The sequence below is a fragment of the Phyllostomus hastatus genome, unplaced genomic scaffold, assembly GCF_019186645.2.
Source record: "Phyllostomus hastatus isolate PE091 unplaced genomic scaffold, TTU_PhHast_1.1 phas_contig_346, whole genome shotgun sequence".
Classification (NCBI taxonomy): domain Eukaryota; kingdom Metazoa; phylum Chordata; class Mammalia; order Chiroptera; family Phyllostomidae; genus Phyllostomus; species Phyllostomus hastatus.
In genome coordinates, this window is record NW_025333858.1 from 147,637 (window position 1) to 170,074 (window position 22,438).

The 22,438-nt window shown below is 39.4% G+C and overlaps 1 protein-coding gene across 1 annotated transcript in view; it reads left to right on the forward strand.

Moving 5' to 3' along the window:
• Positions 1-10,731, forward strand: part of LOC123820364 (kynurenine--oxoglutarate transaminase 3-like) — a 45,295-nt gene extending 34,564 nt beyond the window's left edge. Inside the window, exons 3-8 of the mRNA XM_045841056.1 lie at positions 82-140; positions 743-887; positions 5,994-6,143; positions 9,509-9,595; positions 10,377-10,502; positions 10,603-10,731. Of these exons, the coding sequence (XP_045697012.1) occupies positions 82-140; positions 743-887; positions 5,994-6,143; positions 9,509-9,595; positions 10,377-10,502; positions 10,603-10,731 (696 nt within the window). The remainder of the gene's footprint in view (positions 1-81; positions 141-742; positions 888-5,993; positions 6,144-9,508; positions 9,596-10,376; positions 10,503-10,602) is intronic.
• The last annotated feature ends 11,707 nt before the right edge of the window (positions 10,732-22,438 follow it).

The following is a 22,438-nucleotide window of genomic DNA, read 5'->3' on the forward strand; positions in this document are numbered from 1 at the left end:
AAGAGTTACCCATGATTTTCTGGCATTTTTGAACTTTGATTAAAGAAATTTAAACACTCTTTTAATATTTATACCTTTCAGAGAATGTCTTTGAAATTTAAAAATGCCAAACGAATTGAAGGCCTTGACAGTAACGTGTGGTGAGTACCTGAGAACCAGCAGTAGTCATGTGGCGAGTTTTTTGTCCTGCACATTGTTCTATCCAGACTGGGGAATTTTTAGCCTTGTCTGTGGTCTATCAACAAATCACCTTATTTTAATTCATTCATTAAATGGAAATGGAAGGATAACTTCCATTCCAATGGAATGATCCATCCTCTGATTTGTTCATTGAGCAAATGTGCCGAGCCCTGTGCTAGTCATGGGAAATAGGCAGAGGAAAGACAAAGTTTGGCTGATGCCGTCATGGAACTTACCTTCGAATCTCTTGCTATTAGCTTCCGTCTCTAACAGTCCATTAGAGAACATACCAGGGCTGGTGTGACTGAGAAAAAAAATCTATGATTAAAATTTGGGTGTCACAGAATTGAGATTTGTACGAAGCATTATTTGTTCATCTCTCATTTCATTAAGTGAAGTCATTTTGTAGATGGTAAAATTTTTGTTTGATAACTCATGTTTTTTTTAATCTGTTGGACTACAGCAGGCCTTATTTTTGCAGCTTTATAATTAAATTATGAAGTATAAAAAGGTAGTGTTGTAATTATAGTGCCTATTAATATTAGTATTTTTTTTATCTTAGGATTGAATTTACCAAGTTGGCTGCAGACCCCTCTGTTGTGAATCTTGGCCAAGGCCTTCCAGATATCTCCCCACCTGAGTATGTGAAGGAAGAATTATCAAAGGTTGCAGCTATGGATAGCCTGAATCAGTATACACGGGGCTTTGTAAGTACAGGAGGGCCGTGTAGGGCATGAGCTTGTACTTGATGTTGTATTATGTGTGAACATACTTTCTATCACCTTTGTGCAATTGGCTTTCCTGGGACCAATCTGATAACCAAGGAACATTACCTGTTCCCTTGGCCCCTAGGATGAGCCGCCATCCTCCACTTCTAGCCCCTGCACAGTCCTGTTTTGGCCCTTCCTTTATACTGTTGTTGGAGAATGGCAGCGGGGGAGGGAGATGTCTTCCTGAGACACAGGTTTCTTTCCCACTAACACTTGTGCAGCTTTATCACTGCCTCTTAATTATCCTTTATTTCCAACTAGTTACTTTCTTCTACTCTACCTCAGCCCAACTCCCATTCTTCTGTGATTAAATGTTCAGGATATCCACAGATTTCCTAGATTCTTAAAAAAAAATTACTAAGTAAATTGAGCAAGGTTGTAGGATACAAGGCCAATATGCAATAATCCAAAAATCAATTGTATTTCTTTTTTTTTAAGATTTTATTTATTTATTTTTAGAGGGGAAGGGAGGGAGAAAGAGAGGGAGAGAAACATCAATGTGTGGTTGCCTCTCACACGTCCCCTACTGGGGACCTGGCCCACAACCCAAGCATGTGCCCTGACTGGGAACAGGACCAGTGACCCCTTGCTTCACAGGCCAGCACTCAGTCCACTGAGCCACACCAGCCAGGGCTCAATTGTATTTCTATATACTAAAAATAAATGGTTAAACTATAAAAAATTTTTAAATACCATTTGCAATAACATCCAAAACCATGAAGTATTTGGAATTGAACTTTTAAAATAAATGTAAAATCTGTGCACTGAAAATTGCAATACATTTCTGAAAGAAATTAAATAATACCTAAATAAATGGAGTGATGTATGATGTTCATGGGATAAAAGACTAAATATTGTTAAAATGACAATTCTCCCTCATTGATTCATAGCAGAGTTTGTCAATTTATGGCTTGTGGCTAAATCTGATGCACTCCTGATTTTTTTTAAATAAAGTTTTATTAGAACATAACTGTGCCCATTCATTTGCATGTTTTCCAGTTTTTGTAAATATATGACTGTATGTGTATGAGGAGGGACCCCCTAAAAAACCATAATTATCTTCTGGAGGCTGGGCCCCTTATAGTACAGGCTTCCCCCACTAGGTGAGTGTGCTAGAAACCCACCTGTATCAGTGTACCAGCTGCTGTTGTGAGAGGCTGCATTCAGCTTCAGTGAATTTTTTTTGAGACTTAACTTATTTGCCCGTTTCATGATAGGTGATTATTTTTTAGCACATCTGCCCACACTGTGCTGAGTGTTCGGCAATGTTTGACCAAAAATGGCATGACCCCTCTACCCCACCTTCCCTATTCACCAGATCTTGCTCCAAGCAACTTTTTTTTTGTTTCCCTGGATGAAAAAAGTCCTCAAAGGGAAAGATTTTGCTGTTGTGGAAGAGGTAAAACAAAAAATAGCAGAAGCACGAGAAGACATCAAAATTGAAGAGTTCAGTAATTATTTTCAGGAGTGGGGGAAAAAGCCTTTTTTTAAATATATTTTATTGATTATGCTATTACAGTTGTCCCCATTTCCCCCCTTCACTCCCCTCCACCCTGTACACCCTTTCCCACCCACTTTCCCCCCCCCCTTTAGTTCATGTCCATGGGTCATGCTTATAAGTTCTTCAGCTTCTACATTTCTCATACTATTCTTACCCTCCCCCTGTCTATTTCCTACCTACAATCTATGCTACTTATTCTCTGTATCTTTTCCCCCTCTCCTCCTCCCACTCCCTTGTTGCTAACCTTCCATGTGATCTCCATTTCTGTGGTTCTGTTCCTGTTCTAGTTGTTTGCTTAGTTTCTTTTGGTTTTGCTTTAGGTGTGGTTGTTAATAATTGTTAATTGTGAGTTTGCTGTCCTTTTACTATACATGTTTTTTTTTAATCTTCTTTTCTTAGATAAGTCCCTTTAACATTTCATAAAATAAGGGCTTGGTGATGATGAACTCCTTTAACTTGACCTTATCTGAGAAGCACTTTATCTGCCCTTCCATTCTAAATGAAAGCTTTGCTGGATAGAGTAATCTGGGATATAGGTCCTTGTCTTTCATGACTTGGAATACTTCTTTCCAGCCCCTTCTTGCCTGTAAGGTCTCTTTTGAGAAATCAGCTGACAGTCTGATGGGAACTCCTTTGTAGGTTACTATCTCCTTATCTCTTGCTGCTTCTAGGATTCTCTCCTTCATTTTTTACCTTGGCTAATGTAATTATGATGTGCCTTGGTGTGTTTCTTCTTGGGTCCCAGCTTCTTTGGGGACTCTCTGAGCTTCCTGGACTTCCTGGAAGTCTATTTTCCTGTGCCAGAATGGGGAAGTTTCTCCTTTATTATTTGTTCAAGTACGTTTTCAATCTGTTGCTCTATCTCTTCCCCTTCTAGTACCCCCTATAATTTGGATGTTGGAACGCTTTAAAGATGTCCTGGAGGTTCCTAAGCTTCTCCTCATTTTTTGTAATTCTTATTTCTCCATTCTTTCCTGTTTGGTGGTTTCTTTCTTCCTTCTGGTCCACTCTATTGTTTTGAGTCCCAGTTTCCTTCCCTTCACTATTGGTTCTCTGTGCATTTTCCTTCATTTCTTTTATGGTAACCTGCATTTGTTCATCTAATTTGTGACCAAAATCAACCAATTCTGTGAGCTTCCTGATTACCAGTGTTTTGAACTGTGCATCTGATAGGTTAGCTATCTCTTGGTCACTCAAAAGGATGAGTTCTGGGGCACTGATTTGTTCTTCTGTTTGAGCCCTTTTTTTTTGGGGGAGGGGGGTTCTGGTTGCTCCTGCTGTAGGGTGAGGGGCGGAGCCTTAGGTGTTCACCAGGGCTGGGCACCCCAGTCACTAGATTGTGACGTTGTATGTGAGGGCAGGGGCGGAGGGAACAATGGCGGTAGCTCCGTTCAGTCCCTTCCCTGGGATCCTTGGTTGCGTGCTCTGCCCTGCTCCACACTCGCCGCCTCACTGGGTCCGCCAGCTGCCGCTTGCATACTCAGGGTCCGCCCTGCTGCGATCTTGCGCTCCCCAGATGCCTTACGTGCTCCCGGTTGCCTTCTGTGCCCAATTCTGCCTGTACTCCGCCCAGCGACCCACACCTGGCTACTTGTCTCCGCCCCTCCTACTGGTCTGGATAAATGGGTCTACTTTCAAGTTCTTGGCTGTCCGACTTCCATTCAGATAAATTTTCTATCAGTTCTGGGTGTTATTCTGCCTCTAAATTGTTGTTGTTTCCAATCTTGGTTGTGTGTGGAGGTACGGTGTGTCCACCTATGCCTTCATCTTGCCAGAAGTCCCCGAAAAAGTCTTGATAGGTGTATTGCATCAAATGGAAAGTAGTTTGAACGTGACTGAAATTTAAACATGTAACAATAAATACATAATTTTTTATAAATAAATTCCCTTTTTTGGGAAGTCCCCCCTTATATATTGGTATAAGCACTGGCAATGGTATTTAACTAGTACCAGGCTGAGGACATTACACCTCAGGGACAGGGAAGAAAGTGAGGTTGAGGAGAAATCATAATTTTTTCTACATGTCTTTGCCTAGTGTAATTACTATATAAAGCATGAATTAGTTTTGTAATTAAGAATATTTCCAATCACAGACCCTTATCATTCTGAGAAAAGATGGTTAGTGTTTATTATAATTGCCTTCAAATCTCCCTTTGCTAGAATTTGTTAGGCCTGGTATTAAAAGGAAACTTTGGATTTCTGGGAATAGAGACAAACTTCTGTTGCTCTTTCCATAATTTCTGTGTATTTTTTTAGAGCTTGAATTTATGTGGTCTTTTTTCTCGCTATTGTTTTTCAGTTTATTGCCTATGTTCTATTACCTCTTCTATTATTAATTATTCCCAGGTTCTCTAATATTATGGTATCTTCTAATTTCAAAATATGAAAAAAAATGTACTATAGCTTTATGTTTATTTTTAACTCAGTGAAGGTTTGACACATACTAGTCAATAATTTCAAAGGAATAAAAAAGGTGACAAATAAATGCATCTTTCACCCCAGAAATGCCTGGTTTTCTTCATTTGAACTGGGGGTGGACAACGTACAAGGAACCTCAGGCCCTTTTACCCTCACAAACCCGGGGTGTATCCAACTAGCCTCCCTCTTCCAAACCACGTTTGTTCCTCCAGAGCACAGGAACTTTCCACACAAAAGCGTATTACCTGCACTTTGGACGCTTATTGACATGTGACTGAAAATCAGGGTGGTTCCCCAAAAGCAAAACAGGAAAGTAAATGCTGGATAGAAAAAAAATAAATATTGACTTTAATACCTAAAATCACAAGGAGGGGGAAAGAGAGGGAAAAGAAAGAGAAGGAGAGAAGGGAACAGAAGAAAACGGAATAGAAGACTGAGGAAGGGCTAATCAAGAAGTCAGGCTTCCCCACACCTCAGACTTCGTGCATACACAGTCCCCTCGGTCCCTCGTGTTTAAGTGTTCTCCTGGGTGACTATTGCTCTCTGGGCTGTCAATAGGAATAGTGTTCCACTTCTCCCTTGCATCTGCTGTTAGCACATTGACACTAATGTGCATTGCTCTGGTGAATTTCCTTTTGTCCCTTCTTAGTCCATGGGTTTGAATAACCCTCTCTCCTGCAACCTGGAACAACAGAATCAAGTGATACATAGTTAATACAGGTTTTTGGCTCAGTTTATCTGGGAAAAATATCTAACTCCATTCAATATGACTTAATTACTGTCAAAAAGTCAATGTGCTCTGATTACTATCAAAATGTACTATCTATACAAATATATTTGATATTGAAGTCAATTTTTATTCAAAACAAATAATTTGATATTTAGTATTCTAAAATCAGTCACTTCATAGGAAGTTTTCAGTCATTGACAAGTCTTCATAGTCATTCATATGGGAACCTTTGAATGTAGGAAAAAAATTTTAATTAACTGCCAATTAAAAGTACATATCTTCTTTGGGTATTCATAAAACCTGCATTTTAAAAATTCTTGCACATTTAGAACTAAATTATTTTAAAGAAGTAGGTTCCATAACTCAAGTTTTTTTCTTCTGTTTTATTCAACAGGGTCATCCATCACTTGTGAAAGCTCTGTCTTGCTTATATGAAAAGTTTTATGAAAATCAGATCGATCCGAATAAAGAAATCCTCGTTACAGTAGGAGCCTATGGGTCTCTTTTCAATGCCGTTCAAGGGTTAATCAATGAGGGGGATGAAGTAAGTGTGTTAACATGATCATTTACCTGTTTTCATCATTATCATTTGTCCTGCCTTTGAATCTTTTACTTATTTTACGCTCTCTTATTTTTAATTATTTTTGAAGTATAGTGCATATGCATCAAAGTTCACAAACCTTAAATGTACAATAAATGTTTACATGTGTGTGAGTTTATTCCCATGTGACCACAAACGAGATGAAGATACACATTTCCTCGCCCCTTTGCCCTCTCTTTGTCTATATTCCCCCAGAGGTACTCACTCTTCTGTCTGCTATCACCTGCTCTTTAACTTGATATAACAGAGTCATAGGGTGTGTATTCCTGAATCTGGATTTTATGTTGTCTGTGAGATTCATCCATCTTTGTTGTACATACTTTATTTTTTTATTTCTACAGCTTATTTAGATAAGAGCAGGTGGAAGGGGCCAGCAATGATGAGGAAAATTAATCTTAGTTTTCACTGCTAAAACCACCTTTAATCTGAACTCAATCAACAAGTATTTGGTCACTGTCCTTTTGAGCCAAGTATCATTAGCAGGATAGTGTGAGGAATGTATAATAGGAAGGGTGAGTGCTTTCTGCTGTTTAGTCTCGCGATGTAAGATCCTCTTTGGCACCAAGCTCAGTCAGCTCTGCCCCCTACTTTTCCATTATCATTCCAATACCCCTGGCTTCAGGATTTTCTGACCTCTTTCACTTATTCAAAAAGTATTAAGGATCTCCTCTATGCTAGGCACTATGGGAAAGGAGATTTTTAAAAGGCAGTTTATACGCGGAAGGAACTCTGTGTCAAGTAAAGGAGACAGACCTATAAACAGATTAAGAGGAATGCAGCATGATTGTCAGTAGCGGTGCACTGAGTTGTAGTGGTGACAAAGGGAAGCGATCAGCTCTGCCATGTAGATCTGCCAGGCTCCAGAGAGGTGTTGCTTAAGCCGGGCCTGAAGGATGAATGCTCACCATGATCTATATTGTTAATTCCTGTCTTTGAATTCTCATAGCACTTTATCTGTACTTTTTTTCATTAAAAAAAACATCACTATTACTTTGAGTTATATTGTTTTATATCTCATTGCCTGTATTATGCTAGACAATAAGCTAAAGAGAACATGTTAAGAAAGTACAGTCATAATTTTATATAAAAAATATCCTTTACTCCTATAAAAGAGTTGAAATTTCACCTCAGACCTTGACATCATTAATCCTTTGTTGCTTCTGCTTCTCTGTGCCCTGTTGGAGTGCCGAGGCTCAGACCCTCTGCCTCCTTTTCTCTAACCCTTTCTTCCCTGATCACTTTATCTAATATTTTGAAACCACACACAAAGTTACCCTCTAGCATGTTGACCTGTTTTACTGTCTTTATAACATTGAATACTATCTGAAATTATTCAATTTACTTCCTCATTTTCTTGAGTATTATAAGTCTCTCTCAGTAGAACGTGAGTTCCAGAACTGGTTTGTTGCTGTACTGCCAGCACCTAAAATAGTGAGTGTTCAGGAACTATTCTTCACAAAGGGAGGGGATTACTTCCATTGTAACAATGAAGAAATTATAGGGAAGTGTGTAAGTACCTTTTCTCAGTTCTACCTCAGTTCTGCCTCCCAATGTAGTTTCCTTTCCTTTGAGCTCTCCTTCCATATCAGGCACTCTGTTTCTCACCAGGGTTGCAAAGATAGGTCATCTTAGTTTCTGAGAATTTTCGCAGACTAATTAAAAACTTTGCAGTCCACTGGAGGGAAAGATCATTTCCTGGTTCATCTTTGTCCTCCACAATACACCACCTCAACATGGCACATGAGATAGTAGGTGTGCAATGAAAGCTGAATGACTAGGACAAGCAAAGGGGCGTAAGAATGAAGGGCCTCTTTTGATGCCAAAGAGAAAAGAACTTGGACAGGTATTTCACATCATAGGAAATAGAAACAGTAAAAACTGCAAATTTAGAACAATAATTAGGGACCATTAATTTAACCAACATAAAGTTTAGTAAGACATCTTTGTGTTGACCTGTGAAATTATAAATAGTTGTTGCCAGATTTTTTCAAAAGCAGTTTGGCTGTATATAGGAAGTGCCATAAGGGTGTTTATACCCTTTAATCTAGCAAAACAATCTTCTGAATTTATTCAGCAAACTATTTTTAAAAAAAGAGAAACTATACTTACAAATAGACATAGCATTGTTATTTATACAAGCAAATGATAAAATTCTAGAATTCAATAGGCTCTCAAATTGCCATTAAAATAATAAATACTAAAACTAATAATATGAAAATCCTTGTGAAATATTGCTAGGGTTTAAAAAAAAGAAAGAAAAGTTGAATGTATATAATGGTTATAAAGTGAGTATTCAAGCTCTCCTTATAGAAAAGCAAAAATGTCAGGATGCTAGATCCAGGCTGGCAGATTGTCGGGAGAGATGCTGGCTGGCCTGGTGGGATTGGCTCACTGACCTGAAAGCCACCCATGAGTGATTGGGAGAGAGGTCATGCAGGGGCCAAAGGGACCAGGAGTGCATTCCAGGGACTAGGAAAGAGACAGAATCCAGATATAAGTCATGGGAAGATATGGTACCCAGATCATAACGATGGTATCCTAACCAGTCCCCCTGCATCCACCGTTTCAAGATGCTTTTGAGAAAAGAGAAGCATCTTTAATTTCAAGAAGTTACTTATAAATTAGGACTCCACAACAGAGAGCATTGCAGTGTTCTCTTTATCGCCTGGTTTCTGTCACCCTCTGGTATTTTATTTTCTTTTTTTTTCCTTTTTTTTTAAAAGATTTTTTATTTATTTATTTTTTAGAAAGGGAAGGAAGGGAGGGAGAGAGAGAGAGAGAGAGAGAGAGAGGGAGAGAAACATCAATGTGCAGTTGCTGGGGGTCATGGCCTGCAACCCAGGCATGTACCCTGACTGGGAATCAAACCTGCGACACTTTGGTTCACAGCCCACGCTCAATCCACTGAGCTATGCCAGCCAGGGCTTGGTATTTTATTTTCTAACTTGAAAGTTAAATAAACTCCATGTTTTTGGCTGGAACATCCCTTTGAGAATATGATGAGAGCTGTGGCCCTTTCCCCCTAAAAAATCTACCTATGCACATAAAAAGCTTTGCATACAATTCCAAGGGTCCCTTCTGCAAGCCTATCTATAAATCTCCCTAAGAGATCAATGACTCCAATTAAGGCTCCAGATAAGTTTATCCCCAGGGTGTCTTCCACTCCACGTTAGATTCCCTGAAGGCCAAGCCTGCTTTTTTTCACTCTGCACCTTGGCATGTAGTAGTGCCTCATGCACAGTAGTTACACAGTCTTGTTAAATGAATCAATGATGGATATGTTGTGTTCTCATTTGGTTTTATTTCAGGTCATAGTGATAGTACCTTTCTATGACTGCTATGAGCCCATGGTGAGAATGGCCGGAGGAACACCTGTTTTTATTTCTTTAAGATCTGTAAGTTCGCCAGTACCATTCACATGCTTTAAGAAATTTTGAAAATACCAATTACTTTGTTGCCAATAACATTTCTACTTTAATTACATTTTGGTATGTAATATATTATCTCTACTTTGACAGAAGTTAGTCAATAACTATGTTAAGAGGCGCACTTTTATTGCTTTATCACATGTTTGCCATGTGTGTCTGTTACATTAGCATCCACATGCATGTAGCACTGTCTTTCGTGTTCATGTGTCTCCCCCACTGACTCAGCACCACCAGGTAGAGCCCACTTCGGACTCACGTTTATAGCACTGCTCCCCAGTGCAGAGGGATGCTGGGTGCTCAGTAAATGCTTGTTGAGTTCTGAACAAAGTGACTTTTTCTTGTTCTACTGTTACCTTTAGCAATGTAATAAAGTATAGTACCATTGTCTTTTTTTAAAAATCATATTAAAATAAGTAATACACTAAGGTGACTCCTAGAATTTCCTACTAGTCTTATAGTATGAGACATGTTAACCATGGTTATAGCTGTCCCCTTTGAAAGAATATAGGCACCTTAACAACTATTAGTATTGACAAAGTTCATTTTTCTGTTTAATAGGTGTGAGCATGAGATTCAAGTCCTCTTGGGCTCTTAAGGCTTAGTTATTTTTGTTTATTTTTTTGTTAGTCATTTATTCAGTTATACTTGCCACACTTTTCTCTAATTTTTTATTTATTAAGTTATTTATTCATAAAACAGCAAACATGATTTAATTTAATTAAATCACATCTTCATTCTTCATTCTTAGAAACGTATTGATGGGAAAAAGTGGTCCAGTTCTGACTGGACATTGGATCCTGAAGAACTGGCCAGTAAATTTAATTCCAAAACCAAAGCTATTATACTAAATTCTCCACATAACCCCTTTGGCAAAGTAAGTGAGTTTTATAAACTCCTTACGTAGTTTTCTGATCCAGCATTTGCTCACACATTGAGTAATAATTGCTATGCTCTTGTTTGTTTAATATGTACAGGTGTACACCAAAGAGGAACTCCAAGTAATTGCTAACCTTTGCATCAAATATGACACGCTCTGCATCAGTGATGAGGTTTATGAATGGCTTGTGTATACTGGAAATAAGCATTTAAAAAATAGGTACTGATCATTACATGGAGACACAAATGTGTTTGGGCGTGTGTGGGACAACTATTGGAAAGGATCCCAGAACAGCTTTAAAATAATCTTTGTAATGTGTACCTGTCTGTGTGAGTACTTAAAAAATGAGATTTGAATAAATGGTGCTCAAGTGAGTTAATGAACTGAAAGATTGAAGGCCTAATAGATATGAACTTAAGGGAGGAGCTTTTGTATCACACCATGAAGCTATGAAACCAGAGCAGTGGTGTTGTAGGTCGGAATCAGGCTCTTCCATGGGACGACGAGGAAAACACTCCAAGGATCCATGCACCAGAGGTGGTGACGTGGCAAGGTTTATTCAGGTGGGAACAGAAGCTGCCCCTGGGTTTCTAATTTCCCATCTCCCTTTGTCCCACCATGGAAAAAGGTTCAATCTCAGTCTTCAACTGGGGCAACACAAAAGCCAGTGTCCAGAGTTACAGATTCATGCTAAAGTTTAGCCCATTTTGAGCCCACACCATCTGCTGTGGGTCCCGACAGCTGCTGGACCCACATGGTCACGTGCTCCTGGATGAGAGAGAGCATGAACGTCCAGGGTGTGTATGGTACCCGTGGGCTAGAGAAAGAAAGAGAGGCTGAGAAAGCTTCTTGGTTCCCCTGGGATTATATTAGCTTGGGTTTGGGATGGACTAGGTAGGTAGTTTTTCAAAGGAACCAATCAACTCCCCAAGATTTCACAAACATTTGATAAGTTTACACTCCTTCATTAGAATGATAGGCCTTTTTGGTCAAGCACCTCTACCTGCACCCCCACACCCCACCATTCGGTATCCAAGGGGGGGAGGGAGGAGTGTTAATCCCCTTGGCAGAGCAGTGCTGTAATCCCCTGGGGTGTGAAGCTGTAGCTTCCCGGTGAAGCAAACAGGCTTTATGCTCCCCAGTTTATTAAACTCAATGTTTAATTTTCTTTGCCCCTCTTTCCTTTGTTACTAATTAGGTAAAACGAGCAGTAGCATTAGTACTGCCTGTATCATTAGCTTCCATCAAGAATCCAGCTATAACTTGGTCCACAAGACTCAGGAGCTTACTTGTTCTTGAACTGGACTTTCTCCTCAGAGAAAGTTGCCAAAATGTCAGGTCAACAGGAGGAGATTACAGGGACAGTAAACTGTTACTGCTTGGCCCTTGCCTAGGATTTTGCCACTATTTCCGGGCCATCTCACAAAGGCCATGTTGCCTTCCAGGGTAACCCACCTTTATATCAGCTACTTTGCACTTGCCCCTCCTGTGCCTGCAGATGCTTTTTCCCCCAGATGGACACAGAGCTCAGTCTTTCCCCTCCCTCGGGTCTTTATTCAGGTGTCCGTTTTTATGACCACAGTTACACCTCTCCTTCCAGCATTTGCTTTGTCCTTTTTTCTGTTCTGTTTTGTTATTTTTTTTTCCTTTGTAACAAATATCAGGATCTATATATTTTACATCTAACCTGCAAGAAGGAAAGGGGTTTTAGTTTGTTTCGGTCTCCTCTGAATTCTCAGTCCCCAGAATAGGGTGTTGCACATGGTAGATGATCAAAAAGTAATTGTTGAATAAATGAACGGGAGGTGTGAAAAGGCTAAGGGAAGGATAACTAAAATCACTGTGGCAGGAACCAATACATTTAAAAAAAAATGAGTGCACCTACATGTACATGGCTGCTGCCAGTGTGATGATTATCCACACGGTGCATTGCAAATTGTTGTAGAGACACAGGGGAGACAGCAAGTATTTAAGGGGCTCAACAAAGGAGTGGGCAAAAGACAGAATTAGCTAGGCAAAAAAATAGGTAGAAAACTTCCATCAGACAATCTGATAGGTACTAAGGCAAAAAAAAGCCTGAAAGAGCAAGGTAAACTTAGAAAAATAATTGGTTTATAGAGGTGTGTTGTAGTAGCTGATAGATGTGAAAGTGGAAAAGTAGGGTGATTCTGAAGGACATTGCATATGAAAATGGAGTATGACTTTGTTGAGGAGTGTTAAAGACAAAACAGCCTTTCCAAGTGAGAGGCAACAAGCTTTATAGAGGTCAGTATGGATAGCTACACTGGAATTCTTATTCAGGTGAAAGCCCAAATCATGTTCTGATTAAGACACAAAAGCAATGAGTATTTATGAGAAAGGGAAGGGGGATAATTACATCAATAGAAGAGAGGAATTTCTATTGGTGCATATAACATGCTAATTTTAAACAATGTTTTAATTTTCAGTCTAGTAGTCATTAGTCCAGCAGTCTTAATATCTGCTTTCTTGTTACCTTTGCAAACAGATTTTTAGGACACCAGTTTGCTTAGTCCCCTATCCAAAGGTTACTTTGCTCTGTTTTAACATCCAAAGATTTGAGGCAGAAGACATGCAAGGTAGTTTCTTCTGGCTGGGCAGCTCTGGCTGCATTTACACGTGTTGTTGTTTACAGGAGGTCAGTGGTGCTGAAGTTTATTTTAGTGGTAGAGCACCTCAAAGCCTTGATATTTGCATCATGAAATAGTGATAGCATTCCATCCTGAAACTAGAAATAATTTTCCTGACAAAAATGAAGTAATTAGAAGTCAATATAAAAATCACAATTCTGTGCATAGTTTTTCTCAATAAAGAGCTATTGAAATAAACACATCTGAGTTTTCCAGATTTTGCCATTAGTAATCACTTACTAAATGCTCATTTGTTTCACCATTAAGAGCATTCATTATTAGATGAGTGGCAGCGTTTATCTTAAGTGCTTAAGAAAATTTTGTGGAGGATAATTTAGTTGATCTTTTTAAATTCTATACATTAATTTGATCACCAGAGAGAGTACCAGTGAGCATACTTTGAGAACTACTGCACAAGGTGTGACAACGCAGGAGAATTGATTACATGATTGGATATGTTTCATGAAGGTAAGAACCAGCTGCAGGTGAGGCCTCAAGCAAATCAGATGCCCCGGCAGTGGAGATGGTATTGCAAGCTGTTTACAAGGAGAAACTGAGGCACAGAGTACATCAGTAGAAGGCGGGAAGGGAAGAAGCCAGTATGACTCTGAGAGCTCCAGCCTGGCCCCTCAGCAGTGATGAGACCCTTACCCAGAGACAGAGATGTGGAGAGGAGGAGCAGATCTGTGGGGAAGAGCTGAGCCAAGGAAATTCTGGCTGCTCGTGCTTCCGTCTTGTTAAATTTCACTGTCTATGAGACACAAAAGTCTGAAAACAGCTGAAATTACAGGCTTGATGGTCAAGAGGAAATTACAAGGGAGAACGTATAAAGAGAGTAGAAGGCCAGAGGTTTTCAAGGTGTGGTGCCTGAAGGCAGTAAACTGTGGTTCTGCGAAACACTGCATCAGAGTTCACCTCCACATGTCTTGTGGATGACGTGCCTCTGTCTTGGGTCGTTTGAACTATTCCCCAGTGGAAAATCAGGCCAATATGGACAATTAATTTTTTGGTGTTTTTTACATTAAATTTTATTAAATTACTATGTATTTTAAAATATTTTAAATTCATTTGCTTTATTTAAAATAGTTAAATATTTTTGAATAAAATAACTTTAATTGATTGAATTATTCTGTTACATTTATTACATTCTTTTTAGATTAAGCACAGAGGGAGAGGCATCTATCTATAATGAATAAATACGATTTTACATTCTACCTACAGCATATGTTCATGCCTGTGCAAAAATGACTCAGAGCTTTAGAGTTTTAGCTCAGTTTAGCAATATTCTTTCCAAAAGATTACTTTAATAATCTTGAAATTATGTTTAAGCCTGTATCATATTTAAACCTTGTTATATTGTAAGCCCTTCATGGTAACAGTGTAACTGATAATATCATTTACAAGAGATAGCAAGACCCATATTTTTAAGTCAGATTCTCTAGTTGTTATAACAGCCCATAAAGTTAAAACAAGAAAAAAAATGAATTCACTGTTTCATTATTTAGAGAATGCAATTTGGTTGCATGAAAACTTATTCTGTCAAATAGAGTGGCCTTTGTTACATGAAAGAAGATACAAAACAATCTGTAGAGTGCAATAGTAGTTCTTTAATATAATACAGTACAGCCCTTCCAGCCACACATCATGAAATTAGCATCATCTTCCTGTTGTCACAGAGGCAGTTTTCCCTGGTGTGGGGCTCTTCATCATGCCTCTAATCTCCTCCTGACTTTATCGAAGCCTAAGTCGCCTGTGAATAACTGTTACAGCTTGGATGGCTGATTTAAGGACCATCATGGGTCACAAGTGAGGAGTGCAAAGACCAGTTGCCTTTCAGATGTACTGCAAGCTGAAGTTACTGATACTGGACATAGTTTTTAAGTAATCAGACCTGCCAGTATGTTTCTTTTACTCCAGGTCACTGTGGTCATAGCACTGTGATCACACATTCTGCCTGTCTGTTCACATCAACTTCTGTGGCTCCCCAAATCTCTGAGACTGAGAGGATATGAACATCTGGGTGCTTCAAAATTACTTCAGACCCTTTCTGCTGAAATAGTAGAATTTGTTCTATTGGATCAGATTCTTGACTCAAATAGTATCTCTAAGTTTTCAGTAAGAAAGCTTTTAGTCAACGAAAAGAAACCCTCTTATAGAAGAGGTTTCTAATACACTGGTATTTGTATACTAATCCATTGATATTTGGAAAATTAGTATAAAATTCTTTGCAAGCTATTTATCTGCTCAGCTTACATCCACTTTTATTTTGCTCAAGTAACCATCAACAAATTGGTCTTTCTTAAAATATTAAATTAGATTTGATAGTTTGTGCCTGAAGCCTACATTTGACATGAGTACTTTAAATTTCTTTCATATGTAACTTACCATGAAAACATTTTAGGATTGTATTAGTTTCTCTGGGTAATTTTTATTTTCAAAGATGTTATTTCCAAATATTGTTCTTACTAATAGGCCTTTCTGATTTTGGATATGTATTATTACTTTGAAGGGAGTGATCCTCTGCATTATACAGAGTCAAACAGGAGAGTGGCACATGGGACGTGGTGTTTCTTTTGGAATACTTTGGAAGTCGAGAAATGTCTCGGAATGTGAAGGGATATAATTATTTATACCAAATATTAGAATATTCCTTCTTTGAATGGACCCTCTGAATATTTTCCCCATTTATCTTTTCAGGTTTTTTTTATACTCCACAAAGAATATAATTATAACTTTTTTGGTTTATACAGTTTTTGTACCTTTACAAATATTGTCAGGTGCTTCATGATAGACTGAAATTATGTATACATTCATTTTCGGAAATTTCTTTAGCTACCTTACATTTTAGTAAGCACTTGACTTGCTTATCAGAAGATTACTTTAAGCAAACAGCTTGCCCCCTCTCCCATTATTTATTTTTGTGTGTGCCAACACTTTTAGAATGATATGAGAGCATCTCTTTTATCTACTATACCTCCAAAAACCAAGTGAAAAACTTGTGGGATTGCATGTAAAGAACTTCACAACTGAATTATGTGAGGAATCCAAAAGGCAGTGTTATAGGTAGCATTCTCAGAGGATTACAGAGAAATAATGTACCACTGTCCAGCAAAAGATATAAACTCTTGCATTTTATACCTCCAAGACTTTGTTTTTACACATTCCCTTTGCCCCAAATTTACCTTTCTTTTCCCTTTCCCTGCCTGGCAGACATCTTCCAAGTCTCTGCTCGAGCATCCCACCCTCTGCTACCTTCCATCCTTGCATAATCCTCTGAGCCAGTCGCTATTACAGTGTCTCACGGCATTGCAAGTGTTGCCTTACTCATCTCCCACCCCCACTAGACATTAAGCTCCATGAAGATATGAACTGTATCTTTCTCATCTTGGTTCCTTTAGGCTTAGCTTAGTCCCTGGTGCCTGATCATTACTAATAAATGTTTAACAAGTGGATGAATAAATGATTTTATTAAAGATACAAATCAACTTGAAAGCTTTCCCAGTTGTTGCTCATTATTCATGGACTCTATATTTGTGAATGCACCTACTCACCTACAGATAAAAGTATATCTGTGACCCCAAAGTCACTGGAGTGCTTCTTTCTCAGACATCTGCAGAGGGGGTGAAAAATTTGTTACCCGATATGCATGTTCCCCATTGGGGGTCAACAGGGCAACCCTCTGCCTTCTTGCTTTAGCTCGTACTATAAGTGAGTGTCCTTCTAATGGTGACTTTGCTGCTTAGAGTGTCTTCTATGTGTGGGGCTGAAGTACTGTCTAATGTTTCTAAGTGCAGGAAGGCTGCTGTGCATTACAGAGGAAATACTTGGCATTAGATAAGCTCCTCTGAGGCACAGGTTCTAGTGCTCTTGGCCATGGGGGATCCTAGGGGCTGACATCTAAAAGGTGTGGAGCTTCTTTCAGGGTGAAAAAAAGTTCTAAAGTTGATTATGGTGATGGTTGCCCAACTCCATGGGTATACTAAAAACATTGCTTTGCACACTTTAAATGAGTGAATTATATGATGGGGGATTTATATCTCAATAAAGTTGTTAGCAGAACATATATATGCACACACATGCCCAGGCACACACAGATTGCTAGGGCCCCCACCTCCTGAGTTCTTGACTCAGTAGGTCTGTGATACAGTCCAAGAATTTGCCTTTCTTATAAGTTCCCCAGTGTACTGACATTGCTGGTGTAGGCCAAGACAGAGGTGAACTAAATGGTAGCCAGAATCACAACGAAAATATGCCACAGAATGCTTGCCTTGACCACACAGCCACTGCCAGCAGAGTGCTGGGTGCCACAGCCTGTGTGGCCGCCACACTGAACCAGCCCAGAACACTGCCTACTGGCACCTCTGCCACTCCCGCCCCTGGAAATCATGTTGCTACTTAAAATTATTCAATACATTACCTATTATTTTGGGACAATATTACAGTGTTTACAAACATTGCAGCATTTTCAACTATGCTTGAGTTCAAAGTAGCATTATCTTTTTAAAAACCTATTGAAGCCCTGCCTGTTGTGGCTCAATGGATTGAGTGCCAGCCTGTGGTCTCCAGTTCCATCCCACTCAGGGCATGTGCCTGGGTTGCAGGTGTGCAAGAAGCAAATGATTGATGTTTCTCTCCCTCTCTTTGTCCCTTCCCATCTCTCTAAAAAATAAATAAATCAAAATCTTTTTTTAAAAAACCTATTGAAATAACTTTACTGATCACACTATGATACATTTGTTTTTTAGATTGTACCAAATGTAGATTGATTGAAAGCAATTATTTAAATTTTTTTGTGTCTGTTCAGCCACTTTTCCAGGTATGTGGGAGAGAACAATAACCATAGGAAGTGCTGGGAAGACTTTCAGTGTGACTGGCTGGAAGGTAAGACAAAGAATTTAATTGCTTAAAAACAAGCATGTACAACTTACTTCTTATAATAAGAATTTAATTGCTTAAAAACAAGTGTGTAACTTCCTTGTAGAGTTTTTGTATATTAAATGCACATATAGTTCATTTACACAGGTGTTTATACTTGCTGATCTTTTGCTTATTATTTACTCGCTCTACTTTCACGTTTGCCTTTATTTTCTCTGAGAATTAATCATTTCTTTAAAAAGTAAGAAAACTAGGTAATTTTTTCATTTTACAAAGTAACCAACTAATGACACTTTTTCTTGACAAAGAATGTTCAGATTGCTGCCCATTAGTATAAGAGGAGAACAAATAATGAAAGCAGTATTTTGGCACTTATACTATGTGCGGGGTTTAGTGCTGAACCTGTACTGGTTCCCTCCATCCTCATAACCACACTAGGAGGTGGCACAATCTGTTACCTCCATCGTCCAGACAGTAAAACCAAAGTACAGAGATCTTAGGGAACCTGCCTCAGGTCCCACTGCTAATACGTTCAACGCAGGGGAACACAGGCTGGCGTGTAAGTCCCTGCCCTGAACCACTGAGCTCTGACCCACGATTTATCAGGTTGAAACTCAATTATCTTCAAATCTTGCCTTCTAACCATGACTGAGAAGCAGGGATTATCAAAAATGAGGCCTGCAGAGCCATAATGGAAGATCCCTCAGGCCCTCATTCAGAGTTACTTTCATCTGTATGTAATTCAAACAAGCTTTGGTGCCGTTTCTCACAGCTTCAGAGCATCACAAGCAGTGAACTAACAGGGAAGAAGATAATGATTGCAGGTACCTTCTGAGAGCAGAGTTTAGTGACTCCAATTGGCAACTTTTACACAAAAAGAAGTGTTGAAATAATTCTAAAACTGAACTCCCTTCATAATATGAACACTTTAGAATTGAATATATTTAATAATTGCATTAAGCTTACATACTCTAAACAGATTTGGTACATACGATTAGATTGATATTTGCTTTTATCTTTTTGTTCTTCAGCTTGGCTGGTCCATTGGTCCTAATCACTTAATAAAACACTTACAGACAGTTCAGCAAAACAGCATTTATACCTGTGCAACTCCTTTACAGGTAGGTGTTACAGTAACTTGGGGGTTGAAGCGTGGTCTTTGGTGAAGGTGTTATATTTCTGTTGTGTGTTTGAGTTGCTTGGTTCTCTCCTTCATGCCCTCACTGAGTAGAGCTTCTAGTATAATTTGGGAATTTCAGGAGCAGACACATAGTCATTGCTATTAAGAATAGTTTGGTTTTTTTTTAAATATTAATACATCAAGTCTTAACTTCAAACACTCCTCCTTTTCTGGTGGGTTTAAAAAGCACTATAAAGTCTCCAGAGGACAGTGGCAGCACCAAGCCAAATGAGAGATGTGCGTGTGCTGTGAGGCAGCACTCTCTCCTGGGAAGTTGCTCTGTAACTATTATCTGCATGTGTAAGAAGCCCTGTGTGCACAGCCATTTACTGCAGGAGAGAGGGGAAAGTTATTGTCCATCTGCAGGCAGTTGGTTTAAGTAAACCATGATCTATCTATCTAAACATTTAAATAGTGTAGGACTGTATTAGCATCCTATTTCTCTGTAACACATTACCACAAACTTAATGGCTTATAGCAACACAAATTTTGTATCTTACAGTTCAGGGGGGTCAGCAGCTGAAATGCGTTTGTCAGGGCTAAAAGCAGGGTGCCAGCATGGCCACGTCCCCTTCTGGAGGCTCTAAGGCAGGGTCCGGTCCTTGTCTTTCCCAGCTTCCAGGGGCTGCCTGCATCCTTGGTGCTCGGTCACCTCACTCCAGCCTCTGCTTGCGTCAGCAACCCCCCCCACAGCCGCCCCCTGCTTTCCCTTAGAAGAACCCTTGTCATTGCATTAGAGCCCAGATATCTCCAAAATGATCTCTCCATCTCAAGATCCTTACCTTAAACACTATTTACTACAGATCACTTTACCAGACGAGGTAACGTATCAGCAGGTTCTGGGTATTAAGACATGGACATCTTTGGGGGCCATTATTCTGACACCGTGGTTGTTTAAAAATTAACAGTAGAGAAAGGGGAATAGTGAGGAAGCTGTATAATTACTGATATGAAAACATTTCCAGAATATAATATAAAGTACAAAAGCAAGATACAGAGCAGTGTATGTTTATGCTACATTCTGTATAAGAAAGGGGAAAACTATTTGCTTAAATGTTCTTAAAGGATCTCTGGAAGGATCCAAAATGAAACTAGTAAAAGTGGCTATTTGTAGGAGTAAGGGGAACAGGTGAAATTAATGGATAGGGACAGGGGTGGGTGAAAGAAATTTTAATGTATATTTTTCTATATTTCTCTTTTTAAAAATATTTATAAAGTGCCATCACTCTATGAATAATCAGAACACTGAAAAAAAATTTATTTTTCTGGAAAGCAGTTAAAAGGCCAAAGAATGAAATATGCAGTCACTCTAAAGTAATACCATGATAAAGGCTAGTTGTGACATTTGCTTTTATTATATAGTATTAAACTCATTTTATCCTTTGAAAATAAATCCATTCTTTTAATCAACCAATATTCACTGAGTATGGAAGACAAGCAGATAAAGATTCCTGCCCTCATGGACCTTATAGCACAATGGAGAGGCATAGATAATAAATAAATATTTTAATAATATATTTCAGATGTTGATGGATGCAATGGAGAAAAAGAAGGGAAGAGGAAAGATATGAAGTGCTAAGGTGGAAATATACAACACTAAGTATAAGTGCAGAGGCCCTGGGGTGGGCAGTCTGGTTGTGCACATCAGTGAAATGAAAAGCACCGAGGCTGAAACAGCATGATCAGGGGAGAAGAGCAGGAGGAAGTAAGTCAGAGAGGCAGCTGGGGGGGGCCAGGTGAAGAAGGGGTGTGTTTCGTCAGGGTGAAGACTGAGTGAGATAGGTAGCCACTGGAGAGTTTAGAGCACAGGAGTGACATGATCTAACTTGTGTTATCAAGGGCACTCTGGCTGCTTGGCTGAGTTAGAAGAATGCTGACACGATGAAGGAGAGAGATAGTGATGGACTGAACCAGTGTGGGGATGGTAGAAGTGGTGAAAAGTGACTGTGTTCTGAATATTTTTTGAAGGCAGATGCTGATGGATTACATGTGGGTTATGAGAAAAAGAGAAGAGCCCAGAATAATTCTACAGTGAGGACATATGTTTATCTCCTGGGCTTTGAGTTTTCTAGGGTAGGATCTCCTGCTGTAGGGAATAAATGTTACTGAGGAAAAGAAAGATTCGGCTAAGAATCTGGAACACCTTTTTGAGAACCACCTTACTGTCCATTCCAGCTAAGTGGCCTGTTTATTTTCCATTCCTTCAAAAACCATGTTTGGAAACTGGCCCAAGTTTTCAGCGAACCACAGATTCCTAGGCTGAAGCAACCCTATGCTTATTTATCCAAGGTTTTTTTAGTACTGGGGAATCACTACCATTAATCCTTTTTTTTCTGCTGAATTCTTTTTGGCATGCAGCCTTCTCCCGATTTAGCCCTTCCCTGTCTCTCAGTGTCGTCTTTTGCCAGGCTCTCTCTCCTGCTGCCTACCCGCAGCCACGCTAGACTTCTCTCATTCTTCCAGAAAAGCAAATGATACCCTATTTTGTTCTGTGCAATTGTTTCCTGTCTCATCTCTCCCCCTGCCCTCACCCAAGACACGCTAATCAGAGGCTTCATGAAGGGCAAAGACCACATTTATCTTGTTTATCATTGTAGCGCTAGCATTTATCACAGTGCCGGTTTTAACATACTCGAGTTCATTTACTAAGTAATTGAATGCATCCTCTACTTCTTGATATCTCTTGATTGTGATTAATTTCCTTAAAATTTGGCCACTTTGCTCTGCCTTTCTATCTCCTAACTATCCCAAGTTCTTGGTTAGTTGCTTGGATCTCCTAGTTTGCTCTGAGAACCAGTATTTCTAAGTTGTGCCAGTTCACACGTGCCCACCAAGCTTCCCCATTCCTGCTTGGATAAGTGCGTGTTCTTTTTGTGCGCCCTCATTTAGACATGTGACTTGTTCCTGACCTGTTGCCCTCTCAGGCACCTGCCTAATAGCATTGGCTTTTCTCTGGGCCCAACTTCACCCTTTGTGTTGTCTGACTTTCCTGAAGAAAGGTAGAGAAGTCACTGGCATGCCCCCAGAAACCCATTTCTAATACCCTGTGGCACTTAGACCCTCTCCCTGGAGTACAAATGATTAGAACAGGGATTTGCACACCTGTGAGGAATGACAGAGAGGGTCAGCTTTCATTTCCATGGCATCCTCTAAGGTAAGGGGGAAAGGCTGGTCAGGTCCTCATTTCTCTCCTCATCTTTTAGACTTAGGTGTAACAGTCATTCTGCAGC